At 38.4% G+C, this 21,697-nt stretch overlaps 1 protein-coding gene across 1 annotated transcript; it reads right to left on the bottom strand.

The window, feature by feature from the left end:
• Positions 1–215: 215 nt before the first annotated feature.
• Positions 216–20,036, bottom strand: LOC146480421 (uncharacterized). The gene is made up of 15 exons (XM_085109585.1): positions 19,883–20,036; positions 19,642–19,766; positions 17,031–17,096; positions 16,628–16,685; positions 16,038–16,115; positions 14,889–14,989; positions 13,934–14,030; positions 12,695–12,763; positions 9,893–9,982; positions 6,619–6,676; positions 6,127–6,245; positions 5,200–5,280; positions 4,381–4,430; positions 3,805–3,872; positions 216–2,673 (listed from the first exon to the last, which is right to left on the bottom strand). Exons 1-15 carry the CDS (start codon positions 19,964–19,966, stop codon positions 2,450–2,452), a joined length of 1,368 nt encoding a protein of 455 aa, XP_084965711.1. The 5' UTR covers positions 19,967–20,036; the 3' UTR covers positions 216–2,449.
• Between the last annotated feature and the right edge of the window lie 1,661 nt (positions 20,037–21,697).

Genomic DNA, 21,697 nt, shown 5'->3' with positions numbered 1-21,697 from the left:
CGACGGTCGTCATTTTAATTGGCTGGTTTGATAACCGTAAATCAATTTTAAAAAAGTGGGCGGTACACGCTTCATAGAAGACATATTTTGCATTACCCAAGCAAAACGGAAACAGAGACTGATCGCGGGTTCTATGCACCTGTAGAACTTCTAAGAGACTAGCTCTCCCCACGATCAAAATTAACGGTTAAACATCCAAAACACCACTGCGAGTCTCTAGTCAACCATTATCTGTACCCAATTTCTATTATTCAAGTCTTACAAAATAATGAACAGTTCTGGCTCAGTTCTACTCAAAGAATATTTAATAAAAAAAATTGCCTCGTTAAACAGTCCTTGTACCTAGAGCCATCAATTGCCCATGGAACAAAATTCCATGATTTCTCACAATTATCATTTTCTGTAAAACAATCCTGTTGTAAAAAGAAATAAGTGTAAAATAAATATATGACGCCCAAATAATAATAATAATAATAATAATAATAATAATAATAATAATAATAATAATAATAATAATAATAATAATAATAATAATAATAATAATAATAATAAGAGTTTAAGAGGAGGCCCCAATCAACTGACGGTGGTTTTCAGGAGGGTCCTCTAAAATAAAGGATAAAAATACATTAAAATAAAACTAAAAATACAGCTAAGAACTGGGACACAACTAAGGTTCAGTTAAAGATACTAACTGAAGTTAATTGTTTTATAAAATATAAAACTAAGTAGCTCGTGATTAAAATCGTTCAAAACTAAAAATTAAGATAAAAATACTAACTACAGTTTACAATGGTTGAATAAAAACTGTTTCAATTTACGTTTGAAAATGCAACGACCAAATTCATACAACATATCTTCTGCATTCACGAGTTGCTCACGACAGCCTTTGTTCCTACTGTGGTTAGCTCCGAAGCGAAGGGGGAGGGGGGTAATCCCCTACATAAATTTTCCTTTCCTTTCAGGTCATTTTCTGTATAATTCTACCCTCGTTAAGTCGAACTCCCGATAACTCGAACCTTTTTCAATTTCCCTTGAAGGTTCGAGTTACCGGGAGTCGACTGTATATAGGTACGTGCTGCACTAAGGGTATGGTTTTTCAGCCGATTACTGATGGTCGGCAGTTTGGGTTCCGTGCTCGACTGCCATGAATCAAGGTCGGTTGCCCAGAAACAAAAACTGATTCAACTAACGATACTGACGACTCGCACATAAGAAACGTTTTGGGTCGATACTGCTCTATATTGTGCTTCCCTGCCAAGAAATTTACCCTTTATTGCCGATTTACTTCATACATTCTATGTATAACGTTTTGTCTAAGTTCTGCTTTATCTATGTAACTTCTGTTACCACCCAATATCGTACCCAGAGTCCTAAGGCTTTTTGGTCAGCGGGTGGGCGCAAGGAGAGAGACTGGAGAATTCGAAAAAATTTAAATTTTTTGATTGGCTGCTCTGTTTTAGCTCCGTAACGGCTTCCATTGTTTCACCGCAGAAATCCTGCGGTAATAAAATTCCAGAACCGCAGAGTCTCTCCTAGCGACCAACCACTGGCCAAAGAGCCTGAGGACTCTGGGTACGAGATTGGTTACCACCAAACAAGGCAATAAATTATCAAATAAACTAATTTTTGGAAACGAATATTGCACGCCATTATGAGGTAAATTAAGTGGATTGTTGCTTCTTCGCGGACATAGTGACCCATCTTTTTTATTACATTTCTTGAAATGATACATAGTAGTGAACAATTACAGAAAGTTTGAGAGCATTTTCACGACAACTTCGTGAATCACCTTAAGAACTCTGTCCTGTCTACTGGTAGTAAATTGGTGAGGTTTTCGCTCTATTTAGTCAACACTATAAGCGCTTAAGTGGGCATCTACAAAAACAACACTCTTTTTCACTCATCTCTCGGTAATAACTTAGTGAGGCATCGCCCTGTCTGTCTATAGGCGAATCCTTGCGGACGTCATTGTTTAAATTTTTCCTCATTAGCATACGACTTAACTCATAGAAGCCGTGGCTGTATATATGAACTGAACGCAGAAGTTGAAAGAACTCATTAAGTTGAGAAATTTGTGCAATTTTCAGCTCTTTGCAAGCAATATTGAAGGAAATATCAGCCATCAAAAACTGCGAAATTGCTGGGTGGCAAAAAAGTTAATGAGCCATACATTCTCGGTAAAATTTCGAGTTTTTAGAGGAGAATTTCTCCGAAACCATTCGATGTATTGGGCTCAAATTTTCAGAAAAACCTGAAACTGTTACGCCCTTTCAATATTCATGGTTTTTATTTTATTAGCGTCATCAGATAATGAAAAGCATATGTTAATGAGGCAAAAAGTGTAATCAAGGATTCGCCTATTGGAAAAGATTCGTGACTCTTTGAGAGCTGTGAACGCTTTACGCGTGATCGCCTGGACAGCTATATAAAACCACACTTGTTAAAGAATTCAGTCATGCCTGCTGTTTATAAGTTTCTGTTGTTTCAGTTCTTGCTGCCCCAGTCTCTTCAGGTGTTCAATGTGAGCACCAAGCGCCTCTGTGAACGTAGCTTTGTAGTTGTATCTGACACCAAACTCCTTGCACGCTTGACGCACAATAGGAGTTATCTGTGGATAGTAAATTTGACTCACACCAGGAAACAGGTGATGAGTGGTCTGATGATTCAGGGCACCTGCGAGGAACATTGACCTTATTAAGGACGGCGCCTACTAATTCAAAGATACTTTTGCGCCGTTTATGACTACGCGGGAAAAGCGTATCTTAGCATGAGCTAATGGAATCCAAAAAGAAAGTTGGGGATAACCGTATATTTTTTCAGAGATAATTAAGCAACAATAATTCTAAAATGCGCTAAAATACGAAGTAATGTATGGAATTTTTTCCCAAATTGAAGATTAATTTTCTCTGAAAAATGCGTGGTTACCCTAATTTTCTTTCGGATTCCAATAACCCTTTCCAAGACCTGCTTTTCCTGCGAACCGCGCAAAAAATATCTCTGTTTTAGCAGGCATCGCCGTTAAGAAACCCGGCTTCCTCGGATCATCCCAAGATGCGCAGAACGTATGCGCAGCAGCAAAAATAAAAGGAGGCACCTTACTTTGAATGACTGGATAATATAATTCCAGAGTTTTGATTGGCTTAGAAATAGCAGCCATTAAATCACGTTCTGCTTGTTCTTGCAAAATGAAATCGGCAAAGATGTAGTAATATTTCTTGGTTGTTTTTAACAAAACAATTATTCCACTGTCTCGCGCTTGTGGGATAAGTTTTGATTATAGCCAACGAGGCGCGTAGCTAAGAAGAGTTACGTTTACGGCAAACGGCAGACATGACCACGTGACCATGTTTATTTGCCGCTCGCTGTTTTCAGTTTCTCAGTAAAATACAGTAGTTTTGCGTTAACATCAAAGGCTAGAATTATTTTGCGCCATTCTCATCTACGTCTTCATTTTTTTTTTTTCAAGAAAACATAAACGCGAATCTTGCGTTTGCTCTTTGCCGTAAACACAATTCTAAATCTCTCAATTATCTCATATCGCACGCTCGTGAAATAAATGTTAAATGTAAGTTCGCGGTATTAAGTTAATCCCAGCAGAGGACTGCATAAAACTCTACTACACCAGTTGAACTGAACACCAGATCAAGTAACACATGGCGTATCACTCTTTTCTACCCTTCATGAAAGTTTGGTGAAAACCTGGAGAGGGGATTGCGCTAATTTTCGGACATCACTAGTAACCATCAAATTTTATCGACGTTACTACGTAATTTTATTACTTACGGTAATTTGTCAAAAACTAACCTGTGAAAACGTTGAAAAACCAGCTGTCCGTGGCATAGTCTTGAGTGGTTTGAATCTGAAGCTCTGCCCTGAAAAAAAAAAAGGAACGTGACAGTTCTATCAAACACACTAGTGACGCTATTCAATTGCACCTCAAATAAAACCCTTCGTACATACAACTTGGAGCCACATGCATGCCAGGCCGAATTAAGCAACTTTTTTTCCACCAGTGTATTTCGCTCGGAGGGTTCGTATCGAATGCACTATTGCAAACAACCTGAGAAATACAACGACTACACGGGACAATGAACAGGGACGTAGCATTTCCAAAAAAAGCAAAACAGAGAACAATAACAGGGCCGTAGCCAGACATTCAAGAGAGGCGAGGCAAGTGATACGAATTGAACGCAGAAGGTGTGAGTCTCTAGGGGGTGTGAGAGCATGCTCTCCCAGAAAAACTAGAAGCTTTGTATGCTACTTTTAGCACTCCGTGAAAGACATTTCCTGGGATTATTTTACCGCAGCTCGTTTTGATATGAGCCAAGTACTTTACTGAGATTTTCAAAATAACATCTTGTACAAATCATTAACACTCACCAATCTTGAGTCATCTTTCCATCTTCCCCTGGCGGCTCCACCCAATCCACCTGTCAGATTTAACAGCATTTAACATTAACAATCTTTACTTTGCTACAAAACATGATGTATTTATTATATGGCTGGCTCCGCGAGCGGGCAAGATGGAGCTGAGGAAAACCAACGAGGAGCAATGTTGTTCTCTAACGGATGAAACAGGATTTAAAGCACCACACGTTTTATTGGAATTCTGTTGCATTTAACAATCTGACCACGATCCTCCGTCACCCGCGTGGATACACACTAAGGCCGGCCAATGCATATTCTTGCAAAGATTTGTTCCAAGTTTCGCATGCTTGTTTTTTTCTTAGGAACGTACGAGATTTAGATTATTTCAAAAGCGAAATGCACATGAGTGTCTATAGCGCGCGATGTAAAAGTCACGCTAAAACGCGGGCGAGAAAACTGTGCTTCGCAAATGAAAGAACCAGACCCAGCCCCCATTTTGATAAACGCGAATGGGCTATGTGTAATTTCCTCCATAACCAGCAGAACGAGGGAGTGGGAGCATGAATGACAGCGTACGTGTCACATCTGAAGCTAGCAAATGATCTACCTCGTCACCAGTCTTCCAGTAGCGCAGTGGTTTGAGCGTGCGTGCGTGCGTGCGATCGGTCTGTGGAAGGTCATGGGGTTCGACTCAGAGTTCGGCTCCAGTCGGGGACTCGAATTTCTTTCTTCGTCCCACGTTCGTGTCTTGTTGAATCCTACTCTAGATCTTTCTCAGTCTACTCTTTGTATTGATACCTGTCAGTAATTCGTATATGTATATGCACTCACCTCGCTCACAACATGAGATGCCTGGAAACACAGAGCCAGCCAGTAACTAGCAACCATGTCCGCAATGATAAAGAGTACAACCTGACAAGAACAATGAATGGAAAAGAAAAACAAGCTTTCAAAATTGTCAGTCTTGCAAATGTTTGAATTTCTAGTTCTAGTAAGGTATATCCTCTAACTTTTTTTTACTAGGCTGGGTGATACTCAGCTTGAGAGGACCTTGGGCAAATATAAATGCTTTATCTGTAATTGATGGCCTACGGGTGCCGTAAACACTGGCATTATACCTTTCAGGAAGCTGATCAAATCTTGATAGACTACAAACAGTCCCTTGTTTTTCTTAAGGCAACGTCCACACTGATTCGTTTTCAAATTGATGCGTTTTCGCCTACACTAAAGTGCCCGAAAACGCCGATGAAAACGGAGACTTTCGAAAACGGTTTCAAAAGTGGAGACTTTTGAAAACGCATCGTTTTGGAAACCCCCTCTTTTCTAGTGTGGACAGGTGAAAACGGAGACTTTTCAGTTCCTGACGTTTGGAACTGAGGCAAAATTAGAAGGCACAACAGAGCTAATATCTCGCCCCCAAATTGCAATAAGTTGCTGATTTTTGGCAAGTAGCCATTTTTCATGACGCTCTTTCCGAGTACACTAACAAATCCCATAATTTCATAAATTTAGTTTTTGTGACGTCATCACTTTAGGACTCTTTAGCATCTATCCAAGATGGCGGATGGTCTTGAGATGTCAACACATACGCAATCCCAGCCGCCAGGACTTAGTCGTTTTCATCGTTTCGAGCGTTTTAGTGTGGATAGGTGAAAACGATACGAAAACGCTAGTGTGGATGAAAAACGGAAATTAACGCATTAGTGTGCATGGGGCCTTAGAGATAGTAAAGAGAGCGAACCACGTGATCGAACTCACCACTTTCCATATTGGAAGTATCAGACAAGGAATCACAACTCTATAAATCAGGAAAAACAACTTTCCAGAAAGGAACACAGTCAACTGCGACCCTGATGGAGGATTTAGCCGAATAACCCCTGAAAGGCCAAAAGCACGACATTAGTGAATTTATTAACAGCTCTGGATAACAAGTAAGCAAGGTAAGGAGAAAAAAAATAGCACATTCCTTCACGCTTCACTCCTGACCAGAAGCAATGAACCCTGCAAGCAGAGCGTTTCTTTATTCCTGGCAAGTCTTTTAGCATGTACGAAATCGTTCGCGTCTCTGGTATTTCGCGTAGTGGGGTTGTTTACGTCGGGACGCTAAACAAGCCAACTACGCGAAATACCTGAGACGCGAACGACTTCGTATATGCTAAAAGACTTGCCAGGAAGAAACGCTCTGCTAGCAGCCGGTAGAAGCAATACCATTAGATAGTGAAAAAAATAGCCGAATTTCAGTGAACTCACCATTTTTCTTTACAAGGAACATTATTGTGACATCCTGAATTCTAGTTTTCAGACCAAGCTGCAAAACAAAAACAAACAAAATAACAATATAATCATAATAACAAAAAACAACAAAAACACATTAACATTAAACTAACCCAATTTTTAAAAGAAACGTTCAGGTAAACCTTAAGATTATGGCCTTTATTTGTGCATTGTTTTAGAACTTTTTTAAAACTATTTTTACTAAAGTGAGTCTTTGTTAGAAATAACATCATGATAAGTCTTTGCATCATGGTAAACTCGGCGTGATGCAGTTAAGAGTCACATGGACCTATATTGATTTGACTATGTGACTGCGTGATGTAGCTCTAGTCAAAAACCACATTTCACCCTTGCTCTCCAGTAGCTCAGTGTTCAGAGCATCCGACTAGATCACAGAGGGTCGTGGGTTCAAATCCCATCTGGAGCTCTCAGTGATCTTTTTCCGAGTTTCCCATGTTTCCCATGATGCAAAAACTTATCATGATCTTATTTTTTTTTACTCTTTAAAAACAGTACGCACGAATCGTAACGACTGATTGTGAAAACATGATTTTTGCGTTCTCAATGATTTATTTAACAACTATCCCACAAAAGCTCGTTGGATTAGCCCTTGAAGCAAGAGTTTCTGTGGAGAAGCAGAAAAACAATTTAATGATCGCTATTTCTCAGGCATGGTATAATGGCTCATATACCATGACCGCTAAGCCAATCAAATCCCTGGAATTGCATTATACAATGATCCAATTTTTAATAAGAACTTTTATTCAATGCATTGTTTCGAAGTTTTAGTAATTACGCGCGCACGCGTCCAATCTTCACATTTTCACTCCTTTAGAAGCCAACAACTTTCAAAACGTTTTAAAGAAATTTATTATTCATCTCTGAGCTTCAAGGCAATTTCCGTTGTTCTATTACCTTAAGGCTCGTAGCCAAGCTAGAATTTTAATGTATCGAAATTGGTCTATTATCTGCCAAACTCCCTACAACTTTTCAGCGCAATCGACTTCAAAAATTCAGAGGTGTGAAGGTTTAGGAATAACCACCTACCGCAGAAAGTTGCCTTATGAATTTATTCCTAGGCAAGGGTCCGGCCCGTCCTGTTTTTGATTGTTATTTTTACTTTGTTTTTTATTGTATACAGATTGTTTATGATCACATTTTTATGATTTGATTGTGATTTAGCCAGAGGCACGACAAACATTGCGGACCTTCAGCTACGTTTACAGCTAACCACAAACCACTCTAGCATTGAGACATGAAACCAGTGCCTGCCGTGACGAGACTAGTTTTTGACGCTTTTAATGGCAGAGGGTAGGTTTTAATGTACATTACTCGCAAAAAATTTCAGACGATTTTAATTTCGGACAAAAATAGTGTCCGAAAATAAAACCGTCCGAAATTTTTACAGTATAGTATAAAACTTTAAAAGTACTTTTTGGGCGACGGCATCGCATATTCAAAGCCAATAAACCTGATATGGCTAGAAATCGGATTAGGCGGCTTTGCTCAGTCGTTCTTTTTATAAAAAAAAGGAAAATATTTGAGACACTGCTAGAGGCATAAGCTTGATTGAGTTTGTGTTATTTTCTCGTTGGTGTATTCGGCTGTAAAACCTTGAAGGTACAGCAAAACTATAATTTTCACAGATTGTATGTCAGTCTAATTCATGTTTTTTAGTCGTAAATTTACTTTCGGCATGTTTTAGCGCAGTGTCCGAAATTTTTGTCCGAAATTTGTCCGAAATGAGGGAAAAAGTGTCCGAAAATTAAATGTCCGAAATAAAACGTCCGAAATTTTTTGCAAGTAATGTAAGTCATTTACCTCGGCTTTTTATCACGGTCCTAGAATTTGCGTTATCCCGCGTATGAATGTTGCAGATATATGAAACAATCTTTATCTTTCATTTCACGTGCGCTAAAACATCGCAAAGGCAATAATTTTTATTTTTCCGCTTGTTGAAACAACAACGCTGAGCATCGAGGACATTAAATATGGCGACACAAACTGACACAGCCTCTAAGGCCAAACTCCAAACCTGAGAACTGCAGTTCGTAGTTAGCCGTCAACGTGATTCTAACGGTCTTCAATATTGAACATTGACCTTTGAAGACTTGCCAACTACCAAGTGTTTTCAAATGAAGATCAAAATTTCTTGGTAATTAAACACCCTCTAGGTAATGTACCTTTGTACCTGGTAAGCACAGGTTCCTTGGTTACTCTGTGTACCCGGCACACAGGGCAATCAAGGAACCGCTGCTAGCAGGGTAGCACCACTGTCGATAGTATGGAGTGTAAATCTAAATCATTAACTCAAGCAGTCCTTTAATTGCAAGTATTTACCCTTCTGGTACACTTTGTAGCTTGTCTTCTTGGGTCTTTTGTCCCTAAAGCCAGGTTGTATTTTGTGCATTGTTTCTGTGATTTTGCTATTTATGAGCCGTCTCAAGCCCGACATGCTGTTTGAAATTTTTAGGTGTATATTTTACTTTTAGAATCACATGCTGAATTTTTTACGATTCATGGGTCTAGTCGTATCTACTATATTTGTTCAATAACATGCATACATGTATTTTACGCTAAAAAGAAAATTGGGTGGCTAACCAGCTGCAATAAGTGGTCAAAAAGATCACCAGAGAACGTTCCATTGCGTTTCTTACTTGGGCATTTAAAATGCCTTTGTCAAAGGACCATTACAAGTCACTATTGACAGTATTCCAAACCAAAATCCTTTCTAATTAAAGCACTGTTGGCTAATTCCATTTTCTTCATACTTCGAATCAATCAATCAATCAATCAATCAATCAATCAATCAATCAATCAATCAATCAATCAAGCAAGCAAGCAAGCAAGCAAGCAAGCAAGCAAGCAAGCAAGCAAGCAAGCAAGCAAGCAAGCAAGCAAGCAAGCAAGCAAGCAAGCAAGCAAGCAAGCACATCAATTAACCAGCCAGCTAGCCAAATTACATAATGTGCTGAAAAATTATACTATTCAGAACCTACTTCATTTCTTTATAAAATTCAGCAAATAATTATTGGTGTCTGATTTAACTCCTTAACAAATATGGTGGGCCCTTCCTGACTAACTGTTCAACAGCACTCCAAAGAGTGGGTTCATGTTCAATTAGCAATGAACGAATGCATGAAAAAAAGGCATTCAGTTTATTACCTCTGATGAATGCTTATCATACAACATGACATCAAACAGGAAATAAATTTGTTAGCATGAAAATAAGGTAACATCACTAACTTACCAGGCAATAGAGAATGGGCACATAGACATGTTGATAGACATAACGAGGTACCCAATGTTGAGTCCACTTAATGCGTCTTATATCTGGGTGCTGGAAACAGTTGCATAGGGTTCAAAGATTCATTTATCATTCATAAGCTCATTGACCTATCAAATGGTTGATAATACATCACGTGCAGTGACTTCAGTTATATCGATAAACCTCCTCCTTATTAGTATGCGGTGTTTTATCAGCTGATAAAACACTCCTCGTTAGTATGTGGTTTTTTTCTCGTATGCTAATTTCCAACGTTCACAAAAGCATAATTGTCTATTGACACACGCTTTTCCAGGAATGTTTTTGAAGCCTGCTCGTTTTTTCATTACATAATAATTTAATGGCTGTCAAATCAAGCTTGTACCTACTTAGATTTGAGTAAATTGGTAAGTAACTTATAAGCTGGGTAAATGAGTGTATACAGGGTATCTTTGAGCTATATCACTTAGCTTATAAACTTAAACCATCAAAATGGTTTTGATTTGATAATGGTTATGAAGCCTGTATGTCCTATGAAGGACTTAGGACTTAAAATTATGGTGATATTGATGATGAATTCTACAGAGAGGGCGTTTTCTTGTTGTTCAATGTAGTCTGTATACATGTACATCCTGAATCAACAATTACATAGTGAAAGAAATCAGTGGATCTAATTATCACAATTTTATTAGTATACAGATTACTAAACCACAAGCAGTCCCTGTGAACCATGCAAGCGAGCGTGAAAATGGTTCGTTCACTTGACTAACTTGACAAAAATATGGGACTGCTTGTAGTCTAGTAAATGACTTGACAGGCAAAATGTTTAAATGTAGCAACAATAAATCAAGCTTAAGTTCAATTTTGCCAATTCTAATGCCTCAGTGCCACTTTAGGTTCATTAAAGTATCGCTAATTATAGTGTCTGTGGATTATGCCTGAAAAGCAGTAATGTATCCAGTGATGCACTGGCTTGATTCCATCCAGGTTTGAGTAGCAATACTCAGGGTTGTCGCTAAGCGCCGGCTGCCGGCGAAATTCGCCGGCTGGGAAAGAGGTCATCGCCGGCTGAATTGTGGGTGGCAAACACTCGGTTAAAAGGGCAATGAACAGTTCTTTAGTTACCCACAAGCAATTGTGTTGCTTGGATTGCCACACTTCCACTTTCAATATGTTTCAGTGGAACATGCTCTTAGTGATTTACACAAACCTTGACTTACAAAAACCTGGAACACATGCTTTTCAATGAAAACAAAAGATTGAGGTAGTAACAGTTTGCAAATTTGAAGGTTTCCATGGAGTTGAATACACTCCTGACTACCTCAAGTATCGATGCCATAAGGTAATTGAAATAAGGTCTTATTTTGAGAACTTGTTTACCGTGTCCTCTTTCCGTTTTCTGCGTCCGCCATCTTGTCAACACGAAGCTTGGTAGCCCTCGCATTCAAGGTGTTGCGAAAGATTGGGAACGAGTTTGTTACCAGGTATTTGTGTCAGATCGGAGAAAGAAGAAGTCTTTCTCTGTAGCATGACAGAGAAAAAAACATGAAGGAACTTCTTCGTAATGTTTTAATACAGCTTTTAAGTGGTTAAATTTTCTTGCTTATAACATGTTTATGCTCATTAATAGCAAGAAGAACTGGGCAAACGGAGGAACAACTGAACAAACCAGAAACGTAAACGGTCCGCCGAGTGCTCGCCGGCGAAAACGAACGAACGAACGAGAAACCGAGTGAACGAACCCGCGAAACTGGATGAACAGCTGAACGACCGAGTGGACAGGTCTTTTGTTTGCAGTTCTAAGCGTTTATAAGAATTGATTTTCTGATATTCTAGTGCAAACTTAAAAGCACTTATCTTTTCGGAACGAATGGAAAGCGATGTAGCTTTCGTTCTCATTACTTTAATGTTAAGTAAATGTTGAAAATCTTATGCACGTATTTTCATTTTTAATGTTAGAGTATACACGGCATTCATGAAAAACGGGTTTTAGTTAGATTAAATTAGTTGTAGTTAGGTTTTGAATGTTGTTTAGGAGAGTAAGGTTATTCCTAATTTTTATACTCCTGATGGATTTACCGTGTTTAAATAAAGAACTATTCTTCTAATGAGCTCACCAAAAAGAGAATTAAGAAAACAGCATAGATTGACGAACTGAAGTAAAACAAAGCACTGTCTGCTCAGAAGCCAGGTCTGTCATTCTCCTTAGGGGCACAGTGAACAGACCTGGTAGAGAGCTCAAGGAACACCAAACAACAAAAACCACACGAAGGAAATACAGAAACGTCAAAGCGAGGGAGAAAATTTTGAATAAATTCAAGGTGAATCTCTGTACCACACGTTTCAAACTGCGGCACCACAGCTGACCTTCTCTTTAATGGTTGTTCCTTTTTGCATAAAAGAGCCCTTAGATTTCACCAGAGTGCACCAAATTGAATTAAAATTTTTAAAATTTCCTGGGGAGGCCCCCCAGACCCCCCTAATGGGAGGGGGCGACCCCCTCCCATACCTACCTCTCTGTCGGTTACGCCGACGGCAGAAGACACTTCACGTTCTTTAGCCGGCTCAATTTCTCAGCTAACCGGCAGACAAATTTCTTAGCTACAACCCTGAATACTCCTTGTTGCTGATACTCAGGGTTAATTTTCAAAAGTAGTAAAGGTCAGAGCAGTTTGGGTTATAATGGAATCCAGCCAATCAGATGCAGGGATCATACCATGAGATCAATTGTACCTAGTTATGTAGCCTACTTATTTACATGTTATCACTTAAATATGACACACTTACTTCCTCTGTTGTGACAATATCAGGGTCCAAGCCATCAATGTTGGTATAAGGGTGATGACCAAGAGTATGCTATCAATGATTAAAATTAAATCTCTTAGAGTTTTTAATAGCCTGCCTGATTATCTAGTGTTACTGACATGGGACTTGGACTACAATGTTCAGAACATTGTAGTCCAGATTAAAATCAAGGTGCCTGTGTTTCATGTCATTAATATCTATGAATATACTGATCAAATCACATGCCTGCAGGAATTTAAAAGCCATTAAATGAAGGCAGACATTCCTAATATGGTATATCTAAATTGTTCAGTCCTGATCGTTTATTCATCTGCTGATCATTCGTTAGTTCATTCAATCAATCATATGCAATCAATCCTTTTGGTGGACATGCTTGACAGTCAGTGGTTGAGTCAGTCACTCATTCAGTCACTCAATTAGTCCATATTGAGTCAGTCAGTCAGTTAGTCAGTCAGTCAAAGAGTCAGACAGTCAGTGAGTCAGTCAATGGATCAATCATAATTTATTCATTCTTTTATAATAATAATAATAATAATAATAATAATAATAATAATAATAATAGTAACATTTCCAATGTACAAATTTCATGAAATGTTCAAATGCGCATGACAAGATTAAAAACGGAATAAAAGGCTAAAAAGCTAAAATTACAATCAACAGTAAACTTACAATGATTTAAAAAAATTTACAATTAAAAGTAAACTCACAATAATAATATGTATTAAATACATGGACCAATGAACAGAAAAATTGGTCCAATGTGTCAGTGGTCGAGTCAGTCAGTCATTCAGTCAATCATTATTCCACTTGAGTCTGCCAGTCAGTCAGTCAGTCAGTCAGTCAGTCAGTCAGTCAGTCAGTCAGTCAATCAGTCAGTCAGTCAGTCAGTCAGTCAGTCAGTCAGTCAGACAGTCAGTGAGTCAGTCCATGGTTCAATCATAATTTACTTGTTCTTTTATGTATTAAATACATGGACCAATGAACAGAAAAATTGGTCCATTAGTGTCTATCCACAATTACCCAGTTTTATTTCTTCTGCTCTGTTTTGTGACCAAGAATGCCCAAGGTAATTGTCCTGTCCTGTTGGTAAAACAAGGTACTGTCCATGTCCAATACAGGAACAAACGAATTATAAGAACTGTTCCAATTTTATTGTTGACATGCAGCCAATATTTTATGCAATATACTGGTAATGAATGGCTTGCTGCCTCAACCCCTCACCTGATAAATCCAAATATAGAATGAAGCACCATTTAGAAAGTCATGAATATGACCAACAACTCTCCATAATGTAGGATGCCTGGTAACAGCACAGTGGCTTGAAAGTTTAACAAAACACAATAATTATTATAATATTACTATTCAGCTTATGCTGTAAATGACACTACCAATGAAATAATCTCGAGAGCTCCCAGTCTTGACAATTATTTTTTACCCAAGCGTTGTGAAAGGCTCCTTGTCTGTAGGGATTTAGGCTGCACTAGATGCCATATAATCAGGAGATTTTTTAGAGGTGAGTTAATTGGCCCATGCCAAACCCCTAACTCTGTCAACTCTGTCATCCCCAGCATTTTTCGACTGGCCATGTTAGCCCCTTGGGGGCTCCATATAGTGGACTAGAAGAACAGGCTCCGCCCAAAAGGGGTACCTTTTTCACCCTCACAACAAAGGTAATGAAAACATAAAATTTTAATATTTTAGCAGGTGGCAACAATAGACGGTCAACCAAAAGATCCCTGTATCAGAAATAGTAGCAAAAACTGAGCAGAAATATCAAAATAAAAATAAGTGTGAATAGTCTTGCTGTATCAGTAACAAGGGATATTCTTCTGTCTTTGGTATATCTTTGAATTATACGGAGGGGGTATATAATTAATGTTTTGTTATATGAAAGTGAAAAGTTACCAATATTTTGGTTAATGTTAGCATGTGAAGGGTAAGGGGCTGAATTTCTTGGCGCCGAGTATACCCCACTCAACCCAGGTGAGCCCCCCAATAAGCAAATTTTTGTGTGACGCTATTTTAATTACCCCAGAGAAATCAATTGGGTTCATGTTGGCCACTTGTCTAACTGGTGCCATATTAGTTTTCACCTCATCTAGTATCAACTAGCACATGTTACCTATATATATGATCAAGTTTGTAAGTACATACATGTACATGACTGTATAACTACCTTGAATCATGATTGTTGACCAGTCCAATCATAGCACACATCCAGCCCATCAAAACCGCCGCGACACAAGACAAGAAAAAATTATGGGACAACCAGAACACCTGTCAAAGAACAAGAGAAAATGCTCAATGTGGGGCGACTTGTACAGTTTGCAATGTCTTAGATAGTTGTTTGAGAGGACAAAAGAATGAACAACAGAACAATGCTCCTACCCCTAAAAAACAATGCAGCTATAGGTTACCAGTGTCCAGTGAAAAAAGAGATTTTGAAGGGTGTAGGTCTACTTCTCAATGTAGCATTCAAGCTTTGCCAAACCATGTTAAGCAATGGGGTACATTATTACTGTACCTTTCACAAAGGGCATTTTAAGTGGATTGGTGCCTCTTAGGGCCAGTGCACAAATTACCACAGTTAGGGTCAATGCAGCTGTTGTGTATGCAAGGATGCTTCTAGTAATAACCTCTTTTTTTTCTTTTTTTGTATTTTTGTGTTGGTCACCCACCCCAGACCTGGTGGTCACAAGTTCAAGTCCTGACTAGGATTTTTCCCTTTTTTCCTTGATGAAAACTAACCACTCCAAAGGCTCCAAACAATTAAAAAAACAAAACTCTTGACATTAAATTGCAGCAAATCTGATGGCATGTGAAGAAAGCTGGGCAAAAGGGTTTCCACACCCTGAATTTTGGGTAAATGTGAAAATAAATCACTTGTAAATGAGTTTTCGAAGTACTGGTGAGATTTTTTGTCAGAAACCCTAGAAATTTGCGCTGAAGCTGAAAGTGAATACTTACCCACTTCAGCTGAAAAACCTGCATGGGAAGATTGATGAGTGAAGCTTGTTTCAACATTGCTGCATTTTAGCATTTTGAGAACTGAAATGAATTTCCCATGCGCAGTTTTTAAATCAACATCAGATCCCTTTTATCAGATACTGAGCTTGGGCTGCCTCCAAACAGACACAGATGAAAAATTGAACCTTTTCTAGCCTGATCCCAGATCCCAGGCTAGAGACTAAGACTTATGTCAATTACAGTAGCCCCATCTTGTAGAGGAATAGGTTTAAAAAAATCAGAGAGGCATACAGTCGGGCAAAATTTCAGCTGTTCAATAAGCCTTTACAGCTTTCTTGCTAACACACTATGAACCAACCTGAGCACTCCACATCAAAAGTAAGAAAGTTGGAATTCCAATGTAGCGGAGCCACATCCAGCTGGAGAACTTGGGGTCCTAAATAAATTTCAAAACTAAATCATTGGCATCATCGGCATTAACATACAGGCATGAGTGCATATTTTACAAATTAATCAACGATGGTAGTATTTTAATTAAATTCAGGATTTTTGACGTAATTGTAAAGTTTTCTACAATCATACAGCTGTACATTAGTTTTATTGTTAGAAGAAAATTAAATGTTGCCAAGATATATAAGACTTATCAAAAATGCACTTTCCATTAGTTTCTAATATAATTATTAGACTGGATATGGGGTTCAAAACTGTCTTTCTTCAGATGGTTTACATTTTCAGGGAGGGGTTGTTTTTGGTGGGACGAGTGTAATTGGAGGGAATTTTCATTTCAGAATTAAACAATGGGTTTGGGGCTTGTAGTAAAAACAGACTTAACACCAGCTTGACTTAAAATAATCAGAAGGATGCCCATATTTGAGATTGGCAGGGAGGGGAGCAGCGGGGGGGGGGGGGAGTCAATTTTATGATGTTGCTAGCCACATTTTCTTTTACCTGATTTGTTTCCTTGAAGTGTTTTTTCACTCTGTCTCGTACTGTTTGGAAGAATGTCCTGATAGAGAAAATTGGCATGTTAATATTTGGTCCATGTGATTATACTTTGCAACAATATCTGCAGTTGACCAAAGGGCTACAACTTATGCATATATTATACATTAGGTTGTAAAAGCTTGGCCATCAGTCACCGCTGAGTAACCTCTTGCATAATGAAGGGATTTGAATCAACAGTACACTTGGCAACTGACTGTTTTGCCTCAAAACATTATTGCTAAGTAATAATTATTGCATATCTCAGACTTAAGTTATAAATCATGAAATTATTAAAGATTAATAATATATTATAAACAGTGCATAACAAGTCCAGTACCTCTAATTTATGGTAAAATTCATCACTTACCCAAGTTCTGGAAAAGTGGGAAACTCATTGGACACCAGATCTCCAACATAATGTTTTTCTAACACCCTAATGAGAGCAAGAAAAAGAAAGTCAGGTACAGTGGAATCCTGATTTTGCGATCGTCAATCTAAATATTCCCAATTTAACGATCAACATTCTGTGTCCCAGCAAAAGTTATTAATTAATCGGGAGTTTGTTTACAATGATATCCCGATTTAACAATATGATTTTGCTGTCCCCTTGCCATATCATAAAATCAAGGTTCCACTGTGTAACCTTTCATCCTGCTATAGATATAAAACTCAAACTGAGTGGGCTATGTTGATAAGTATACGTAGTTACTGAGAGGTAGAAACCTTGAGAAAATTAAGTTTTGATTGCAACTGGCATTTTTCATTGGGTAGATATAAATCTTAAAGTGAGTCACTAACTGTCACTCTAACACTTTTATAAAACACAGTATCAACGTGCAAATTCTCCCCACTGCTCTTTACACATTTCTTACAGGACTAGGTTGGATGAATTTCTTGGAATGATAACATTTTATCTTTCGTGATAATTTCCTTTGCTTTTGTGACCTTTAACATGTTTTACAACATAGAGGGCAAAATTACTGAATGCTGATTGGTTAAAAAAGAGGGCATTTTTTCTTAATTTTCCTTTTACCGAGTATACTAATCAAAATAATCAAGGGTAAGCAAATGTTGTGAAGAATTAGAAACCCCTACATGTAAAACATGATATGGTGGAAGGTCTGTCTCTCTTCTTACTTTCAGAACTATCATAAAGGTAAGTATAGAGCTAAACTGGAATTTCAGAAGGGGTGGAGGGGGGCCTCAAACCAAAAACCCTTGAAAATACAAAACTGAATGCAAGGCTGGCACTATGGCAAAGGGCAGATTTATTAGTGGCCAATATTTCGACTAATAGAATTAGTCTTCCTCAGGGCCAGAGCCATACTAAAGGAAAATATAATAACAGCTCCTAAAATTAAAGTTTGAAAAAATACATGGAAAAAAATGATTGGCTAATACATGACATGAAGACAGCGTACTTGTAAATATGAGATAACAAAAATACAAAAGTGTGTAATCAAAGGTTCAGCATTTGTTTTTCCTGTTAATGCCTCCTGGAGATAATGTTTTCCCTCTATAAATTAGAAAAGCCTCACGTGACTTACGGCGAGCCATTGTTGGTGGGTTGTAGTTCGAGAGGAATGAGTCCAGGGCTGTCACTAAGATTTCAAGTTGCTGGATAAATACAACAAGTAGGCAGGGAATCATACAGCTAGGAATTTCTTTTGGTTCTATTTTTCTTCTATTTTCCTATGAAAATAACCAAGGGCCACGTTCTTAGTAGCCGGGGGAAATCCCCAGCCCCCGCCTCTTAATGACAGCCCTGGATGAGTCGCATGTCCGCAGAAGAGTGGCCTGGTGAGTTGAAGTGTGTAGGGACTGCTCACGGCAGGCCACTCCTCTGCGGACATGCGACTCATCCCTCTCGAACTACAACCCACCAACAATGCCTCCCACTGTAAGGCATGCACGTCACGCGTCATATATACTTATACGACGGAATTTTGCACCCTGTGGTAATCCGATTGCACTACACTTGAGTTGGAGGAAGAAAATATAGGAAAAGGGAATAAAAATGTTGTTGTTTTGAGACCATCACTCTTTTAAATAATTTTAAAATAAATAATATGATGCTAAAATTAAAGGATACCTTTAGTTATGATATATATTTGAACAAATAAACTTATTAAAATCATTCGTCAATTCATGTGATGCGTTTTATTGAAAAGGAAACCGAGATTTGAATAATCAATGATAATCAATACTAATCAATGCAAATCGATCATAATCAATGAAAATCGAAACTCACTCAACTTTTGGGCTTTGATTTCTATTGATTTCCAATACCAATCAATTGATTATTATTGATTATATTGAGTTTCATTGATTATTGATTTTCATTGATTGATATCGTCGGGATTGTGTGGACCTCTGCATTCAAAAGTTTTTCAAAAAACCTTCTATGGGGGAGGTATTGGTATTTTCTGGAACAACATAATTGGAGACTTTTCAAGACAATCAGACCATCCATTATTTTTATATCAAAATGACAACACTCACAAATTTGATGATCTGGTTTGTGTTAGAATCACTACTATTGTGTCCCCCATTCTCCCACCACCCCCACCACCCAGGCTGCAAGCCAAAGCCCAAAGGAAATGAACACTTGACCACAACCGGCCAACAATCATGACCGCTCATCTCATTATATTTATGTTCAATGTGAGTCAAAATAGTCTACCTAGTAAACCTAAACAAGCCGTTGACACAGCAATTTCAACGCATTTGAATTAATTAGTGCTTCTATTGTTTCTGTAGAAATGTTTCAGGTGCAGTACAAATAACGTCAAATTAGACTTGAACAACCGACTGAAAATTTACTTTACGCACTTCTTTTTAATTTCAGTTTTTGTAAACTTGTTTTTGTTAATAGAGGGGATTGGTTTATAGCTACAGGCACCAAATTGTCGCATACCGACAACGAAATAATTCGAGTTTCTAAGTTACGTAAGCTTAAAGTAAGTTAAACTGCCTACTTCGTGGAACTGTCGCTGAACGCGTGGTACGTCTCAAAGAGTATAGTCACATCTCTTCCTGCCGCCATAAGAAGGATATCTTTACCGCCAGGATGACGATGAAGAAATTTACTAACATCGTACACCTAGAAAAAACAGAAAAAATCAAAGATCATGACGATCATGATGAACGCACGCCCCAGAAAGATTTAATAGTCTCGGAAAATAGCAAATGGCGGGAATATTTTTGCTAAAACCTCACCTTTCCACGGACTGCAACGTGGGCATTTTGTTGGCGATTCAAAGAGCTAAGCTCTTCCCAAGTAAATTGTGCTTTCTTCGCCATTGTTCCAGATCACATTCGAAGCCGGTAGACGAAAGTTCTTGCCGGCTCCCGATCATTTAGAAGCTGCTCGCTGATTGGTTATTACTCTCTCCTGACGGATTTCTGAAGGTCATTCAAGGGGAGGTGAAAGTCACATTAAGATTTTCCCCCGATTTCTTTTATTAGCCAAATTACATTCGGCATTTCCCAATTTTCAAGAACTAGAGACCGGTTCAAGCATAAACACGGTTTTGGCTCATATTGTTCAGACTTATCGACATTTTTATTGCCATTATTCTCACATCGTGGTCCAACCATCGTGACTGTCTGACTTGTCACGCAACTTCACACTCTGAAGGCCGGCTTCCTGGAAAGTTAAAAATCTTTCCTTTCTTAATTTGAACTTCTATAGTAATAAAAAGTTCACGATGCTGACAAGGAAAAATTATCACTAGCTTCTTTCAGCAAAACGTTAGACAGAAAACAAAACAAAGGAAAAAAAAAAACACGCAGAAGAACATGTTCTGTCTGTACGTACAGCACGTGAAAATGCACAGCTAAGAGCGTTTATAAGTGACCTTTGTCTGAGCACAGGCAGCTCAAGCTCAATTTTATCCAAATGTCGGCGGTGTTATGTTACATAGACTTGGAGGTGGGGGGGGGGGGACCATTTTTCCTGAAACAATGTGGGGGGTGGGGGGACTACCGGGAATATTTTTCGAAACCAGACTCTGAAAGGGGGGCATCAAGAAACATGGACTTCTCTCCCTGATCACGTTCAGTCCTGCTCAGCTAACGCACTCCTGAGTTGCTTACCAGTATAGCGCAATTCTTGAAGTGCTTCAATTATTATAATTGCTCTATTTGTTATAATATAATTCAGTTGTTCTAGCCATTTTTTTTTTATTTTTCGTCACCTACGCCATTAGAATTAGTCTGCCGTCAGTATATTTTGCATTTGAGACAATTCACTGATCCAGGTCTACAAGAGATCGGGCACCACTCGTCGGTTTGTCGCAGTGGTCTTCAGATTTTAACTGGTCTTATCACGGTTTTCGACGCCATTTTGACGAGTAGGCAAACAGGCTTGAAATAACAGTGTTTGTATGGAAATCCGATGTCAAATAGTTTTCATAAAACATCGCTTCTGAAAAATTCATGAATTGGAAACTTTCGGCACTAAGAAAAGAAGTTTAGGAAAAAAAAATGGAGGGATGTAGCTGTGCCAGAAAGCATCCAGTCGTGTTTTGAACTTTCCATACATTTCCCTGTATTTTTTTCCCGCGAACTATTTTTAGTAGCAGTCACGGCTGTTTCGCTTTTAATACAGACAAATGTATGGAAAGTTCAAAACACGACTGGACGCTTTCTGGTACAGCTATATCCCTCCAACTTTTTTCTTTAAGCCTTACCGGGACCTTCAGAGGTGTCTTCAGAGGTGTCTCGCGTCCAAGCGATGTAGCGCGTTCGGTTTAAACTGTAGATACCTGAACCCTTATATCAAATTAAAGCTTATAGAGCTGGCTATCCAACTAAACCAAGAATTTTGAAATAAAATGAATTGCCGAATTTTTAGCGCTGTTTTCTCGAATAAATTTTTTTCACTTGGAGAGCCACTTCAAAGAGCTTAAACTCAAAAGGAATTTGTTCGTTTGCCTTCAAATTTGGACAGTAGCTAGTTTAACATATGTAAACACCAAATACGTGTCTGCGAATTTTTTCTTTCGAAATATTTTTTCTCCGAGGGTGATT

The sequence above is a fragment of the Pavona decussata genome, unplaced genomic scaffold (assembly GCF_977016875.1).
Source record: "Pavona decussata unplaced genomic scaffold, jaPavDecu1.1 SCAFFOLD_53, whole genome shotgun sequence".
NCBI lineage: Eukaryota > Metazoa > Cnidaria > Anthozoa > Scleractinia > Agariciidae > Pavona > Pavona decussata.
Note: the sequence above shows the minus strand (reverse complement) of the source record. Positions and strands in the feature narration are given on the sequence as shown.